This window comes from Eurypyga helias, unplaced genomic scaffold (assembly GCF_000690775.1).
Source record: "Eurypyga helias isolate BGI_N326 unplaced genomic scaffold, ASM69077v1 scaffold40906, whole genome shotgun sequence".
Taxonomy (NCBI): domain Eukaryota; kingdom Metazoa; phylum Chordata; class Aves; order Eurypygiformes; family Eurypygidae; genus Eurypyga; species Eurypyga helias.
The window spans coordinates 1-1438 of record NW_010255425.1 but is presented as its reverse complement, the minus strand read 5'-3'; the positions used below and the strand labels follow the sequence as shown (position 1 = coordinate 1438).

Here is a 1438-nt window from a genome sequence, read left to right as displayed (position 1 = left end):
ATTCTTGAGGAGCCAGTAGGTCTCTCCCTGCAGGACTCCGTAGCCCACGGCCAGCACCGCGTGGTCCAGCTCTCCCGGCTCGTTCGCTGGAGGGGATGACATGGAAGATGGTTCGTACGGAGAGCATCCCTGCCCGGCGAGCATCTCTGCGCCAGGGGCTACCGGCAGCGCTGGGGGTGGGCTGCAGGACCGGTTCCCACCCCTGCCCAAGATGTTCAACAACGAGAAGGGGATCCCAATGTCCTGGCATCTCCCTGGACACCTCCTCCCGTGCCCCACGTGCCAACTCACCGCACTTGGGCTCGTAGTAGATGCCGTTGGAGTAGAAGGAGAAGGTCCGGTGTGAGGCGTCGATGCTGACGGCCACAGGCCCGTGCTTGTAGATGGCAGCTTTGACCGCCGTGATGTTGCCCGAGGTGACGTTGACGTAGCCCGTGATCTTGGCCAGCATCTCAGACTGGTTGTAGTGGCACAAGCCATTCTGCGGCACCCAGGAGGGGACACTGCGTCATGCAGAGCCCCCAGGTCCCCTCGCTGGGACCCTGCCCACCCTGGCTGCCCCCAGGAGCTCTGCTCTGACGCAGGGAGTGATCTGAGACCCAGGCTGTGACAGCATCCCGGCTCTCACCCCGCAGCCTCCCCCTGCCCGCCACGGTGGGGACGTTTTCCCAGTTGCTGCAGGGACACACCATCACCCACACGTGGCAGGGGGAGCTGGCTCTGCACCCCAAGCCCTGGGGGGGCTGTTGACTGAGTCTTGTCGTCGTGTCCGTGTCCCTGGGCAGCCCTGCTCCCTCCCTGCACCCCAGGGTATGGAGAGACCCATGGCACAACCCATGGGTGGAGGAGCCTTGTCCCTGTTTTGCAAGACGAGAAACTGAGGCACGCGGTGATGAAACCGCCCAGCTGAGCCCTGGGTCTTGGCGCTGGACCCTGCTTTGAACACAGGAGCCTTGGGAATGAGGTCACATCCCCATCTCCAGACCTGTTGGCACCTTTCATCGATCCTGATGATCCACCATGGCTGGGGGGATCATCCTGAGACCTGGGGGACCCCGTTAGGGACACAGGGCCACCCTCACCTGCCCCTTGTAGGTGCCGTAGGACTCGGTGCTGGCGATGCCGCCGTGTTTTTTCATAGCCTCGCCACTCCTCGCCCCCGTCGCAGGCGTAATTCCCGAAGCCCCAGGAGCAGTCGATGAGGACTTGTTGGGACAGGGGGGTCAGCACGCCGGTCTGTGGGGGGGACACGCTGCAGGAATGGGGACGGGCATCCTCCAGGGATCCTGGCCATCCCCGTGGGGCACAGCCCCGCTCTCACCTTGAGGAAGAGGGCACCCTCCATCGCCCCTGTCGTAGCGAAGCTCCAGCAGGACCCACAGACAGCCTGGTCCCTCACGGGGGCCACGGCGCCTGGGGGCAGTGGGGCGGGGGGGCG

General features: G+C 64.7%; 1 protein-coding gene across 1 annotated transcript; it reads right to left on the bottom strand.

Annotated features, from left to right (window-relative positions):
- Positions 1-1364, bottom strand: LOC104510919 (digestive cysteine proteinase 2-like; the record flags this gene model as incomplete). Its single annotated transcript, XM_010153319.1, is given in 5 exon segments — positions 1-86; positions 292-481; positions 1083-1134; positions 1136-1236; positions 1322-1364. Coding segments are annotated over 5 exon segments (472 nt in total), but the record flags the coding sequence as incomplete, so codon positions are not given.
- Between the last annotated feature and the right edge of the window lie 74 nt (positions 1365-1438).